Source organism: Balaenoptera musculus, chromosome 21, assembly GCF_009873245.2.
Source record: "Balaenoptera musculus isolate JJ_BM4_2016_0621 chromosome 21, mBalMus1.pri.v3, whole genome shotgun sequence".
NCBI classification, from domain to species: domain Eukaryota; kingdom Metazoa; phylum Chordata; class Mammalia; order Artiodactyla; family Balaenopteridae; genus Balaenoptera; species Balaenoptera musculus.
The window spans coordinates 36,075,681-36,089,042 of NC_045805.1; the positions used below are offsets into that span (position 1 = coordinate 36,075,681).

Consider the following 13,362-nt stretch of genomic DNA (forward strand, 5'->3'; position numbering starts at 1 on the left):
AAGCCCACTTGGAGGCTGCACGGCCATCTGCACACTTGAACCTGAAAAATGGACTTTTTCCATTGGGGAGATCTCCTTCTTTAGCTAAATCATCAGAAGTGGTGAGAAGAAAAGATCCCTACCTGACCAAACTCCTCCAGACAAATGAAATCAGTCTAGCAAGGAATGGAGCTGTACAGGGTGGCCGGATCACCATCTCCTGCTTGCACCGCCACTGAGCCATCCCTCTAGGACTGCCACCTACATGCAGGTTGCACCCAGTGCAAGGCATCCAGCTGAGGCAGGGAATGGGAGCTGAAATCCTGCCCCACTCACCAAGCCGAGTTTATTGGTGCATGGCCGTGTCTGCCCAGACGATGTGGCTCCTTTTTCAAATTTTCACCAATGCACCCTGTATGGGCTAGTGGCATGTCTGACCACACCCCTCCCACATCCCAGCCCTACCCGGGATTCTATTCCTTACCTCGGATGGATTCAAGATTTTCATGAACAAGTTAGGTTTCTTGCAAAAGATGAAATATTTGACCCAAATTGAAATTAATTTCATAGGTAAAGCTCAAAATATTACCATAGATGTGAATTATGTATGTATTTATATACGCATGTATATACAGTTATGTAGATACATATGTCTATGTATCAGAAGTTAGCACAACTTAAATTTGGTAAATGTTTAAAATAAAACTATTTTGGGTATTCAAAAAAAAAAGAAAGAAATACATGTTCTTTGTAAACACTGCAAACAATATAAAAGTAGAGGAAGTTTCCCATACTCCAGTGCTACTCCCCAGTGCACTGGACCTGTATCAGTGGTAATGGCTGTTACCAGTTGATATGTCTCTCCAGACATTTTTCTAAGCAAATAAATGTAATCTTGCTCTTGTTTTTTAATGAAGTTGGCATAGCATTTTCATTCTGCTTTTCATTTTGGCATTTCCCCCTCAGTGATATGTCCTTCCATGCCTGTGTATACACATCTACATCATTCTTGTTTCACTTTTCCATACAGTGGGCCTGGCATAATTTACATGTCAATGCTATTTTTTCCCAGAACAGATTTCTATAAGTGGGACTAGGATACTCAGTCTTAGGGCTAAATGACCCTATATAATTTAGGGTCATAAATAAATTTGGGATTATATAAATATAATTTTATATTCATTAGATTTTTTTTGATATTAAAAGTCTTTTAATTAAAAATTACAAATTTAATATACTGTCATACTCAAAGTGTCTAAAACTTATGTGCCTTTTTTTCACTCAACACTGTTTCTGCGATCTGTCCCTATTATAACAGATCTAGATCCTCTTATTGGTTATATAGCACACAACTGTATGACAACGATACCTTTATCTATTCTCCAAAACACAAATATATAGCTGGTTTCCAATATTTTGTTCTTCCAAAAAATGCTGTGAACTGTAATAGCTATCACACACAGTGCTTACTATGAGTCAGCCACTGTTCTCTTATTTCACATGTATAACTCACTCACTCTATAAAGTAGTTACTACTATCGTCCTCATTTTACACAGAAGGAGACAGAGATAATGAGGTTAAATAATTTGTCCAAGGTTACAGAGTCAGTAAAGTGGTGCAGTCAGAATCTGAACTAGGTGGTCTGGCTCTGAAGTCTGTGCTCTCAGCCTCCTAGTACATGTCTTCTGATGCCATAAGCCAGAGTGAACCCAGAATGTATTATGAGAAACAGCACTTCAAAGATTTTAAGATATGAGCATTTTCTAGTTTTACTAAATATACACGCGATACTGCTTTCTAAAATGGCTAAACATATGAAAACTACCATCTGAAAAGCATGGATCTGTTCATACGTCTCAATATCTGATATCATAAAACAGTTTAAAATTATCTTTCATTCCTAATGATAATGGATTTTCCCCCTATTTAATGGCTAACGAAATTTTTTCTTCTATGAACTACAAGTTCATACCCTTTGTCTATTTTTTGATTACTTTCCCTGTTTCTTTAACCTTTCGTAGGAATTCCTTATAAGGTTCTGAATATCGATCCTCTGTTTATACATCTTCTCCCACACTGCTGTTTGCTTTTTAACTTATTCATGGTGTCTTCTGTTGCACAAATTTAAAATTCTGATATACTCATTTATCAATTTTTGATCAATGGGTCATATTTCTCTCTTTTCCTTTGTGGTTTGTAATAATGATATATTTAAGAATTAAAAATGTTGATTTTTTTTTTTTTTTTTTACCCTGAAAAAAAGGTTTTATTATTTTTAACTGAAAGAGAAATGAATGACTGTGTCAGTTTTCAAAAGGTACTTTATGAATCTGGAAAAGTTGTGGTTTTCATTTCTCAGATCACTAGTGAGGTTAACATCTCTTCATAGATATTTCTATTTCTTCTAGTGAATTATCCCTTCACATATAATATCTCTCACAGTTTGGAAGTTTTGCGGTTTCATGCAGTTATACCTTCTGATCTTTTCCTCAATCAATTCGGAGTTTTACATCTTGCCTAACAATTCCTTCTTTACCCTAAGAATGAAAGATTATTCTACCTGCTCTAGTACGTTTACAGTTTTTCTTTAGGACTTTAATTCATCTGTAATTTATTTTCATGTAAGATATGAGATAGGGATACAATTCTGTTTATATCCAAATCCACAGATGGTTACAAAACCATTACTTGATTAATCCATCTTTTTCATACAGATATGAAATGTCCTTTTTATCAAATATTATGAGATAATGAGACCTATTTTTAGTTTCTTTATTAATCTATTTATTTCTGCACCAGTTCCACATGTTATTAAGTTTAGTAGTACACTTTCATATTTGATAAGGCAAACCCTCACACCATTATTCTTTCTTTACATTCTTGACAGTATCTCATAATCAGGAAAAATAATAATCACTTTTTGTAAAAGAGGAATGATCTTGGATAACAGAGCCTTAACTGAAAGAAATATATATATATACATAAAACTACAAAACTAGCATTCCATTTTATTTGTTTACCCTTTCCTAGAAGAACAACTAACAATTAACATTTGTATGGCCTTCAATTTACAAAGCATTTCACATTCGTTATGAAAGAATACTTTGTCAAAGAAAATAATCCACTCACTATCAGTAATATATTCCAGCTGAGCCTAACATTTCACAGCTAAAATATATTTCAAAATGCTCATGTTTCAACAACCAAAATTTATTCTAAATAAAACAGTAAATCATTTACATTGTATCTCATGTGCAGATTAAACACTAAATGAAAAGCACAATCACACAGTGGCTACTATGTATTATAATGTAACATTCATTATTTAAACTTAAAATATGTACATCCTTTGGACAAAATGAAACTTTTAATCATGAAAATAAATTACAAAACCCCACAAGATTAGCTTAAGTCATTTAGATCTTTATTAGACAAAATTCTGTCATCTATCTAGTCACATAGTTGTGAATTTCAACTTTGCTACTAAGTTTGACTTATAGACCTTTCCCTAATAAAAAATAAACTTACATTTTTCACTATAAATGATCTGGACCACTGGATTGGGGCCATCATTCTGCGGCACTGGATCTATATCAGCCCATTCTGCTCTGTCCCTGAAAATACATATATTTTTCAGCGATTATATTCAAGCGTGTAAGGAAAAAAAGAAATCTGATGTTTTTTTAAAAAGGCAACAATTACACTTTAACTTACAAATAATGTAACCATGGTTGGATTCTTCACAAACAAGTGTTGCCCGTTTGTTTTACATATTAAACTTTTAAGTAAAATAAAAATAAAATGAATAATTTTCCAATTAAAGTTAATAAATCAGTAGTTTTCAAATTTAAAGTTTTTACATAAATGCAAAAGCAGGTTTTTGTAGCAAGTACACAATAGTTTTAAATTAGAAATCAATCTAATTCATTGGTCTAATAAGGCTCTTTGGAGTCAGTCAACAGTTTAAAAAAATTTGAATAACAATTTTTTATTTGAATACTCTGAATAACTAGAAAGTGATATTTAAAAGTAAAAGTAATCACTATCATTTTACTGTACACTGAGAGGTGGTCCAGGTGGTCAGTAGAGTCTGGAATCTGTGGAACACTGGCTCTACCACTTAACTAGCTGTGTGACCCTGAGAAAGTTACTTAACCTCTCTGGGCCTCAATTTCTTCATTTATAAAATGGAGATGATACTATTACCCACCAACCTTAGAAGGTTACTTGGAGGTTTAAGTGAGATAATATGTTAAGCTCTTAAAATACGCATAATAGTAAGCATATAATACATAGTATTATACTATATATATACTATTATACTATATATACCCTAACACACAGTTAGCATATACAATATTATACAGGAAATACACTAAATGTACTATATAGTATTACTGTATGCTTAAATATATATGCTATATGTTATAAATGTAGCATATAATAAATGCATATAGTAAGTATTCAATGAATACTACTTCTCATTATCAATGCTAAAATAAATTACAGTGGCAACACTGGGTGCCTATAGACACTGCTGTGTAAACTGCTCAGTGTGACCAAATTTTCGTTAACCACTCTTTTACTTACATTCTTTTCCTATTATCCATTTTTCAGTTCTCTGTACTCATCAGCTATTGACAGCAAAAATTCTGTGGTATCTAGACAAATTCTAAAATTGTGCCCACTATACAAGGAGAAATCCAGGGGAAACAATTACCCGAGGTGTGAGACCTAGATGGGGAGTGGCATGAGAATGGTACCGCTGTCCTTTAGGCACAGGGAAATCGGACAGTCAAGGGAAGAACCCGAGTATTTCACAGTTCAGAGAAGAGGTCTGAGGGCTATGGGGCCACCTCAACCAACTGAAATCACTAACACAGTAAACTCCAAGAACGAAATCTGCATAGTGGCTTTCACTCAATTCATAAACAACCTACGCAAATCAGCCATCTAATGGGTTTACCTAGAACTACAGAAGAAAAAATAAGACATGAGAAAAGTAAGGACTTCTCAGTCGTCTCTGCAGGTTCAAAATGCAGCTGGGGAACCAGCATGACCAATAGAAAGCAAAGAACTAACGGGGACGGGACTGGGTGGTGGCAAAGATGGGGAGGAAAGGCGAGAAAGTTACAGCAGTACCCGACACTGCACATCGCTTGCACTAAGCACGAGGCGACGTGGGGACGCGTAACGGAGTTGAATCCTCATAGTCTCATCCTTACAGCCTAACTCGGTGCCTGGCTGATGCTGGGCGCTAAAAACACTGAAAGAAAATGCTGAATGAAAACGTCCCGGTCCCTAAAGATCTTACTCTAGCTCTCTCCGTTTCCGCAGAACAAACCACGGGAAGCCCCGTTTCTAAAGCGAGCCAATCTGGACCTTCTTTGCGGTCCGACTGCACCCAAGCCCTTTGGCATTCGGACTACAGCAGGCCAGCGCTGTGGGGCCCGGAACCTCCACCGCCCAGCTCGGTGACAGCACGGGCCCCACCCCGCCGCTCCCGGCCGCCGGACCGCGAGGACGCGCGAGCTTCTGCCGCAGCCGCGCCCCGTGCAGCGCCGCGCGCGGGGGAGGGTCTCCCGCGCCGCGACCATGCCGTGGGCGTTACCTGTACAGGACATAGGTGGGCGAGTCCAGGCTCAGGAACCCGTCGTCCATAGGGGACGCCGCCGCCTCTTCTGGCGGCGGCTGGGGCGGCAGGGGATGCGGCTGGGGCGGCGGCGGCTCCGGCTGACCCGGCTCCCCGCCCTGCGCAGCCTCCCCGACGCCGTCGGCGGCCGCCATCTCTCCTCGGCTCCCAGCGGAGGAGGTGGCGGAGGCCCCACCCCTGGCCCCGCCCCTCTCGCGGCTACTTCCGGTTTTTCCGCTCCTACCATAGAGACGCGGGCTGGAGTGCCCAGCGCTTGCGCCGGCAGCCTGGCCTGGCCGTCGCTGTTGGGCGCGGTTCTGCGCTTCGGGCTGCATCACGCCACCTGGGGCCCCAGGTTTCCCACTCGTCTTGTCCGCAGGCCTGTCCGAACGCTTGTAGCTGGTGCTTCGGAACGTGCTAGTGTTGTTAGTTGTTAGTGTCGGCGGGAGAAGCTTGGGAGTCCTGGATAAGCAGCTGGCGCCCGTGCTCCGCGTTAGCCATCCAAGGGCATTTACGTTCCTTGCACACATTTTTTTTTTCTTTCTTTTGGATGCTGGGTTTATACCGCAGAATTTCAGTAATCCAGGATTTTAGTCTTTTGAAATTAAAGTTCTAATTATACAAGGAATATGGGTATACATTATAGGAAAGGTAAACGTTTAACACTGACTACCTAGTATATGCCGGGCTTGCTCATGGCACAAAAATAAGACTCTGCAGTCATGGGCTTTGCATTCTAGGGGAGGATAGCAGAATACGCCCCAAAATATGTATGTAGGAAGGAGTACAGGACATGCCACTCCACAGATGCTGCTTTGGTGTTTTGGTTATTTTGAGCTGTTGGCACTTGAAAAACAGTAAATGTGGGGAGCAGCTTTCTCCGAACTCCCTTACATTTCTAAAGACAGACCCTCCAAAAGGAACGCAATTGCCGTTAAGTCCCCTCCCTGGGAGTTTCAAGAGTGGAAGTGGACGCCGCACCCTGACAAGTTTTGTCAAATTGTCACATCTCCAACCTATTCTTCTAAGGGCCCGTTCATCTTTCCTAAAAACCTTTTACTCTCCCCCAAGAGGCCTTCATCTCCCATCCCCTTTCCTTATTAAGGTGGTATTTAAGCCTGAGTTCGAAGCCACCTCAGGGAGTTGCTAATTTTTCTCTGGGTATCTCTAGGTATTTTTCTATTTTCTCTAGGTATACACGAGGTATACATGTTAATAAACCTCTTTTTGTTTTTCTCTTGTTAATCTGTCTTTTATTACTGGGGTTTCAACCAAGAACTCAGAAGGGTGGAAGGAAAATTATCTTTCACCTTCAGCAGATTTTCAGGAAGGCTTTTCAGGGGCTGTTTGAGCAGAGACCTGTGAGAGGAAAAAGCATACCAGTCAGAGAACAGGAAGTGTGTGCTTGGTGCGGTCTTGGTTCGGCAAGGATGCCAGCAGGGCTGAAGGCCTGTGAGTGAGGGGAAGGAACTGGTGGGTGATAAGACTGAAGAAGCAGCCAGGGATCATGGTAAGGATTTGGATTTTTATTATTATTTTTATTGTGGTAAAATAGTCATAACATGAAACTTATCTTTTTAATCATTTTTAAGTGTATAGTCTGGTGATGTTAAGTACATTCACATTGATGTGCAGCCATGGCCACCATCCATCTCCAGAACTTTATCATCTTCCCAACTGAAACTCCGTCCCCATCAAACACTCCCCATCCCCCCCAGCCCCACCCCAGCCCCTTGTAACCACTATTCTACGTTCTGTCTCCGTGAGTATGACTATTCTAGGTCCTCATGGAAGTAGAATCATACAGTATTTGTCCTTTGGTGTATGGCTTATTTCAGTTTGCATAATGTCCTCCAGGTTCGTCCACGTTGTAACATGTGTCAGAATTTCCTTCTTTTTTAAGGCTGAATAATATTCCATTGTATGTATAGGCCACATTTTGTTTATCCAATCATTTATTAATGAACATTTGGGTTGTTTTCACCTTTTGGCTGTTGAGAATAATGAAATACCTGTTAGAGACCCCGCTTTCACTTTTGGGTATTTACCCAGTGTGGGATTGCTTGACATACGGTAATTCTATGTTTAGGTTTTTGGGAACTGTTTTCCACAGCGTCTGTGCAAGGGTTCCAGTTTCTTCCCATACTCACCGATGCTTGTTTCCTGGTTTTGTTTTGATAACCATTTGAATGAATGTGAACTGGTATCTTCACTTTGCATTTCCCTAATGATTAGTGATGCTGAGCATCTTTTAATGTGCTAATTAACATTTGTGGGATTTGATTTTAAGTGGAAATTAGTGGAAGGTTTTGAGTAAAGGAGGGACGTGTGATTTACATTTCTAAAGGATTACTTTGGCTACCATGTGTGAAATACACACAGTAGAAAGGCAAGAATGGAAACAGATGAGTGTAAAGCTATTGTAGCAGTCCGGGCAAAAGGTCAAAGTGTTTAAATTATGCTTCACAATTCACTGATGGATCATAAAGTCCTTTTCGTGGGTCCTGTGTGGACAAGGTGACCCGCCAGTCCTCCAAGGAGGAACCTGCTGCCCAGCTTTGGGGAGTGGAGTCAGCAGCCAGCCTCCTCCGTGGCCTGAGGACAGCCCGCAATGGACTGCCAAGAGGCAGAGGAATGAGGGCCCAGCCATCGCAGCCTGACGGGGACCACTGACAGGCGCCACACGGCTTCCACCTGGGAGGCTGAGACCTCACAGGCCTTGCAGTTTGACCACATGGGTGTTTGTCCCTAATCTTGCTTCCCAAGTTCCATCTTAGTATCTGATTCCATGACCAGCATTTTTTGGTGTGTTTGATGAGTATTTCAAAAAATGAAATACAGTGGAATAGAAAATAGTGCACAGTGCACTATTTAGAAGTGCACTGTTTAGAAGAAGAAAGTGATTTTTGGTGAAGTTTTTTTCAAACTTATATATGTTCAGGTGTAATGGGTCATGTTGTAAAATGTATTTCTTACCGTGGGTCGTGGTCAACAATTTTGGAAAACAATGGACTGTATCAGTTCGGTTGGAGGTGATGAGCAGTGTATGGATTCTGGATGTTCTTTGAAGGTTAATCTGAGAGGATTTGCTGACAGCTTAACTGGATGGAGGATGCAAGACACAAAAATAGTTAAGAATGACTCCAGGGTGAGAGTTCCTTTTGATCAGAGTAGACAAAACTCCCTTTGACCATCCAATCCTGATTTAGTTCAGTTTTTCACTGCGTTCTTTCCCTATGGATTTACATCCATGCATATATTTCTGGTGGCTTTAAAAGAAAGGAAAAAAAAAAAAGAGTCATATTTATTTGGCAAATTTTAGTATTGAATGGATGTAGATTTTTCTGGGCTTCAATACAGCTTCTCTGTCCTTGCTGATCCTTTGATATGTATCTCTCCAAACCACAATAACCTAATAACTTCTCCAAACTCTAAATCACAGAACATATTTTTTTAAAAATAAATTTACTTATTTATTTTTTATTTCTGGCTGTGTTGGGTCTTCGTTGCTGTGCACGGGCTTTCTCTAGCTGCGGCAAGCGGGGGCTACTTTTTGTTGCAGTGCGCGGGCTTCTCATTGCGGTGGCTTCTCTTGTTATGGAACACCGGCTCTAGGCACACGGGCTTCAGTAGTTGTGGCACATGGGCTCAGTAGTTGTGGCTTGCGAGCTCTAGCGTGCAGGCTCAGAAGTTGTGGCACACAGGCTTGGTTTCTCTGTGGCATGTGGGACCTCCTGGACCAGGGCTCGAACCCATGTCCCCTGCATTGGCGGGCAGATTCTTAACCACTGCGCCACCAGGGAAGTCCCAGAACATATTCTTTAAAGTTGTCAGTTATAGGAAAGGAAAATCAATGACTGCTGCCACTATTTCAAGATAGGTACCCTACACTCCATTAGCTCTCCCATCAAACCAGTGCAAATAAGAATACAATCTGAGTAAAAAAGACTGGCTGATCCTCCTTCATGACAGCTGGATACCTGTCAGCACATGGATGTTCTAAACCTGTCATTGTCTTCTAGATCCTTGCGATGTGCTTCGAATTGTGCACCAACACTCCTGCCTTCTTACCAATCCCTGAGGATATAAGAAGCAGTCTACAGATGCTTGGTGAAAATACGATCAGAAAAATGAAAGTCAGAGAAGGGAAATGATAAGACAGGGTAGAAGAAAGTCATCACCCCAGAGGAGGGACACATGGGACCTGGACGAATATCCGTAAGGACACACAAATGCTGTCTCATTTGAGACAGAAAAACCCTATGGAGAAGCAGGGCAATTGTTGATTCTCCACTTTACAAGTGAGAACCTGAGCCAGGCCTGACACACTTGTTACAGAACATGGAGAAGGGTGACAGTAAGGAGATGGACACACATGAAACCCATGCCTGCCTCCCCAGTTTCAAAGGGTGCCTTCCTCTGTCCAGTATTTCTTAACCCTGGCTGCATCTTAGAATCACGTGGACAGTTTTAATGAAACTCCAGTGACTAAGCCCCAGCCTCAGGGATTCTAATTTCATTGGCTGAGGGCTTGACATCAGCATACTTTAAAAGCTCCCCCCATAATTCTAAGGTGCAGCCCAGGTTGAAAATGACGGCTCAATGAGTCCACGGTACAGACTGCTGCTTTGTCATCAGGGTTCCTGGGGATGTTAAGATGCCACAACGCTAGTGGGAGAGCATAGGCAGGGTTGATCAGCAATCAGTATGTTGTGCTAAATACAGATATCAACCAATCAATGAACAATTTTTTTAAAATTACCATTTATTGTACAAATAAACTAAATCACAATGTGTGTGTAAATAAAACTACTTAACAAGTGATATAAGTTGTAGTGCAAATTGTTCATCAGTTTTTTATTGAGGTATATTTTACCTATCACAAAATTTACCTCGTTCATGCGTACGATTCATCATCTATTTTTGACTTTTTAGGAATTATTGATATGAGCTTTTCATTGGTATGGCTGTCACTAGCTACATGATGCTCTCAGTTTGACTGCACTCTTCCAGAGATTTACCCATAAGTTTGATAATTATTAGGTGCCTGGGGATTGTATTAAACGCTTGAGCTTTCAACTTCCCCCAATGCTCTTTAAGCTTCAACATTTTCTCTCTTGGGTACAGTCAGGGAGGTTGGTACTTTCAGGGCCCTGGTTGCACTCCAGGAGCTAGTACTAGAAACCTGTGAGCTAGAGAGAGAGGGAGAAAACAGAAGGGGAGGGCAGGAAGGGTGAGAGCACATGAAGACTGGTTAATCGAGAACCAGAACCAGGAGCCTGTGTTTGTCTTTTGGCTCCACCACCACGAAGCACCTGAGGCTATGCCCAGCTGGGTCAGGACAGTCATAACGGACAGTAAAGCAGTGGCTGAGTGGAGCCCAGTCATAAGTAAGACAGAGGCACAAGGCAGTGGAGTGATTGGTTCAAGATGGTGGAGTAGAAAGATGTGCGCTGACTCCCTCCTGCGAGAGCACCAGAATCACAACTAACTGGTGAACAATCATCGACAGGAAGACACTGGAACTCACCAAAAAAGATACCCCACATACAAAGACAAAGAAGCCGCAATGAGAGGGTAGGAGGGGCGCAATCACAATAAAATCAAATCCCATAACTGCGGGGTGGGAGACTCACAAACTGGAGAACACTTATACCACAGAAGTCCACCCATTGGAGTGAAGGTTCTCAGCCCCACATCAGGCTTCCCAACCTGGGGGTCTGGCAACGGGAAGAGGAATTCCCAGAGAGTCAGACTTTGAAGGCCAGCGGGATTTCACTGCAGGACTTCAACAGGACTGGGGGAAACAGAGACTCCACTCTTGGAGGGCACATACAAAGTACTGTGCGCGTCGGGACCCAGGGGAAGGAGCAGTGACCCCATAGGAGACTGAACCAGACCTACCTGCTAGTGTTGGAGGGTCTCCTGCAGAGGCGGGGGGTGGCTGTGTCTCACTGTGAGGACAAGGACACTGGCAGGAGAAATTCTGGGAAGTACTCCTTGGCGTGAGCCCTCCCAGAGTCCAACATGAGCCCCACCAAAGAGCTGGGTAGCCTCCAGTGTTGGGTTGCCTCAGGCCAAACAACCAACAGGGAGGGAACCCAGCCCCAGCCATGAGCAGACAAGCAGATTAAAGTTTTACTGAGCTCTGCCCACCAGAGCAACACCCAGCTCTACCCACCACCAGTCCCTCCTATCAGGAAACTTGCACAAGCCTCTTAGATAGCCACATCCACCAGAAGGCAGACAGCAGAAGCAAGAAGAACTACAATCCTGCAGCCTGTGGAAAAAAAACCACATTCACAGAAAGATCGACAAGATGAAAAGGCAGAGGGCTATGTGCCAGATGAAGGAACCCAGAAAAACAACTAAATGAAGTGGAGGTAGGCAACCTTCCAGAAAAAGAATTCAGAATAATGAGAGTGAAGATGATCCAGGACCTCGGAAAAAGAATGGAGGCAAAGATTGAGAAGATGCAAGAAATGTTTAAAAAAGACCTAGAAGAATTAAAGAAAAAACACCTAGAAGAATTAAAAGAACAAACAAACAGACATGAACAATACAATAACTGAAATGAAAAATACACTAGAAGGACTCACTAGCAGAATAACTGAGGCAGAAGAACAGATAAGTGACCTGGAAGACAGAATGGCAGAATTCACTGCCATGGAACAGAACAAAGAAAAAAGAATGAAAAGAAATGAAGACAGCCTAAGAGACCTCTGGGACAACATTAAATGCAACAACATTCGCATTATAGGAGACTAATACAAAGTCTGGAGAGTGTTCTGAATAATGGTGCTGGGACAATTAGGCATCAATACCAGAAAAAAAAAAAGAAAGAACAAAATTGCATCCTTACCTCATACTATATACTGAAATATGAGATGCAAAAGATAAATATCTTAGATGATAATAAAGGAGGAAATCTCCAGCCTTTAGAGTTAGAAAAAATTTCTTAAACAAGATAGAAAATAAATAATACAAGAAAAAATGATAAATCTGATATGTTAAAATTAAGAACTTTCTATTTGTCAGAATACACCAAGAAGACAGTTGAAGGCAAACCACAGAGGGCTTAAATCCAAAATATGTACTGGATTCCTACAAATAAAAATACAGATAACCTAAAATAGCAAATTGGTTGGAACATATTCTGCACAAAGGAAGAAACCCAAATGGCAAATAAATACATGACAAAGTGACCAATCTGAGTAATCAGGAAAAGGCAAATTAAAGACATTTTTATATACCACTACCCACCCATTACATTGGCAAAAATGAAAAAGCTTGATGGTTCCAAATGACTACTCTGCTTTGGGAAAAGTTTGGCATTATGTAGGAAAGTTGAAGATACCTATCCTAATGACCCAGTAAGTCTATTCTTAGGTACGTCCCCAAAGAAACGCATACTCTGATGCGTCAGAAAATATGAACAATGTTGGCAACATTGTCTGGAATAGCCACAAACTGGAAACAACCAAAATACTCATCAAGGGTACAATGTATATTGTCATATAATGGAATTATATGCAAAAATGAAATAAATTAACTGGAGCTCATATGATAACAAGGATGACTGTATAAACAAAATGCTGAGCAAAGGAAGCCAGACTGTATAATTCTACTTACACAAAGTTTAGGAACAGGCAACGTCATACCATGTTGTTTTTACTTAATGGTAAGACCCTAAACAAAAAACGTAACCATTACCATAGCAGTCAGGCTAGTGGTTACCTCTGGGGAAGGA

At 41.1% G+C, this 13,362-nt stretch overlaps 2 protein-coding genes across 3 annotated transcripts in view; both read right to left on the reverse strand.

Moving 5' to 3' along the window:
* Positions 1 to 5,805, reverse strand: part of FNTA (farnesyltransferase, CAAX box, alpha) — a 33,233-nt gene extending 27,428 nt beyond the window's left edge. For both annotated transcript variants that reach the window (XM_036838888.1, XM_036838887.1), the window contains exons 1-2: positions 5,592 to 5,805; positions 3,509 to 3,594 (exon numbers count right to left, since the gene is read on the reverse strand). In XM_036838888.1, the coding sequence (XP_036694783.1) occupies positions 3,509 to 3,594; positions 5,592 to 5,767 (262 nt within the window). In that variant the 5' untranslated portion in view covers positions 5,768 to 5,805. The remainder of the gene's footprint in view (positions 1 to 3,508; positions 3,595 to 5,591) is intronic.
* A 2,957-nt stretch (positions 5,806 to 8,762) lies between these two features.
* Positions 8,763 to 13,362, reverse strand: part of HOOK3 (hook microtubule tethering protein 3) — a 113,602-nt gene continuing 109,002 nt past the window's right edge. Inside the window, exon 23 of the mRNA XM_036838755.1 lies at positions 8,763 to 8,881. Within this exon, the coding sequence (XP_036694650.1) occupies positions 8,818 to 8,881 (64 nt within the window). The 3' untranslated portion in view covers positions 8,763 to 8,817. The remainder of the gene's footprint in view (positions 8,882 to 13,362) is intronic.